The sequence below is a fragment of the Nanorana parkeri genome, unplaced genomic scaffold (genome assembly GCF_000935625.1).
Source record: "Nanorana parkeri isolate BGI_ZX_2015 unplaced genomic scaffold, ASM93562v1 scaffold539, whole genome shotgun sequence".
In the NCBI taxonomy this organism is placed as follows: domain Eukaryota; kingdom Metazoa; phylum Chordata; class Amphibia; order Anura; family Dicroglossidae; genus Nanorana; species Nanorana parkeri.
This window is the reverse complement of record NW_017306807.1, coordinates 1,051,275-1,052,356: the sequence shown is the minus strand read 5'-3', so window position 1 is coordinate 1,052,356 and position 1,082 is coordinate 1,051,275. Positions and strand designations below refer to the sequence as shown.

At 48.3% G+C, this 1,082-nt stretch overlaps 1 protein-coding gene across 2 annotated transcripts in view; it reads right to left on the bottom strand.

Annotated features, from left to right (window-relative positions):
- The window catches only part of RBBP7 (RB binding protein 7, chromatin remodeling factor), a 16,778-nt gene extending 16,211 nt beyond the window's left edge, over positions 1-567 (bottom strand). The window contains exon 1 of one of the 2 annotated variants that reach the window (XM_018561708.1): positions 339-567. In XM_018561708.1, coding sequence (XP_018417210.1) covers positions 339-384 — 46 coding nt within the window. In that variant the 5' untranslated portion in view covers positions 385-567. The remainder of the gene's footprint in view (positions 1-338) is intronic. The other variant, XM_018561707.1, reaches the window with a different exon arrangement.
- Between the last annotated feature and the right edge of the window lie 515 nt (positions 568-1,082).

Genomic DNA, 1,082 nt, shown 5'->3' with positions numbered 1-1,082 from the left:
CCAGGAATGAATCCCTGGATATGCAGTGCAGATCTAAATGGCAGCAGAGAAGACCACGTGATATCCCACAGCTATTAGGTTTAGAGCTGACATTAATGTAGATCATCATGGGCGTAGTATACATCACACACATGCTGCAATATAAAGCAGACAGACAAGGCATGGCAGCAGCGCTCAGGAGAGAGCACACACGTCTGGGCAGAAGAATGAATGGCGCCGGATACTAAGCACAATAGACCGGTCCCTCCACAAATACCATCCATGTACAGCGCGGCTACCCAGAAACGTCCCCATAAACAAAAGAGCGGTTCCGAGCAGCCTTAGAACCCGGGCAAGGCCTCTCTTACTTTCTTTATTCGCCATATCCCCGCCTCGTCCAGCCATACAGGAGCCGCGCCGAGCTCTGCTCGCCGGTCACCTGTACTACTTCCCGCGCTCAGTAGGAACGTACAGTCCGTGCTGACGCAGCCGAACGAGCCCCCGCCAAAGTTCTAGATACTTGTAACAGGCGCACGCTGCCTCTTCCTCAGGCCCGCCCCCCGGTACGCACAGTGCGTGCACCATGGGAGCGAAATGACCAATCAGAAGGCAGAGCGGCAGAGCAGCCTAGAGAACGTAGGAGAAGCTAATGCGGCCATCTTTAAAACTGGAAAAATCTTTGTTAGCAATGGCGCTTCTCTATAATGATGCAGGTAGTTGAGGTAAATTGACTACCTATAATGTACCTACAATGTAAAACAGGTGTGTAAGAGACATGTCAACCTTTGCTGTCAGAGGAAGAGAAGAAATTAAATTGTAATGAAACGGATGTGAGGCTTTTTCCCACTGAGAGAGTGCTAGGTGTTTGCCTAGCCCACGGGTAGGCAGCAACCTTTCGAATGTAGTGTGCTGGAAAAAAATGTAAGAAATTGAGTGTACAAGATGTATAAATCATTTGGGGGAATTCACAAAGTCTGACACACACACAAAAAAATGCAACATTTTCTATATGCTTCTAGGGCCAGATCTGAGGTAAACTTGTAATGGGATCATCCTCAATTTTCTCCTTTCCTTTCTACACCTCGCCGGCAATCCATATACTA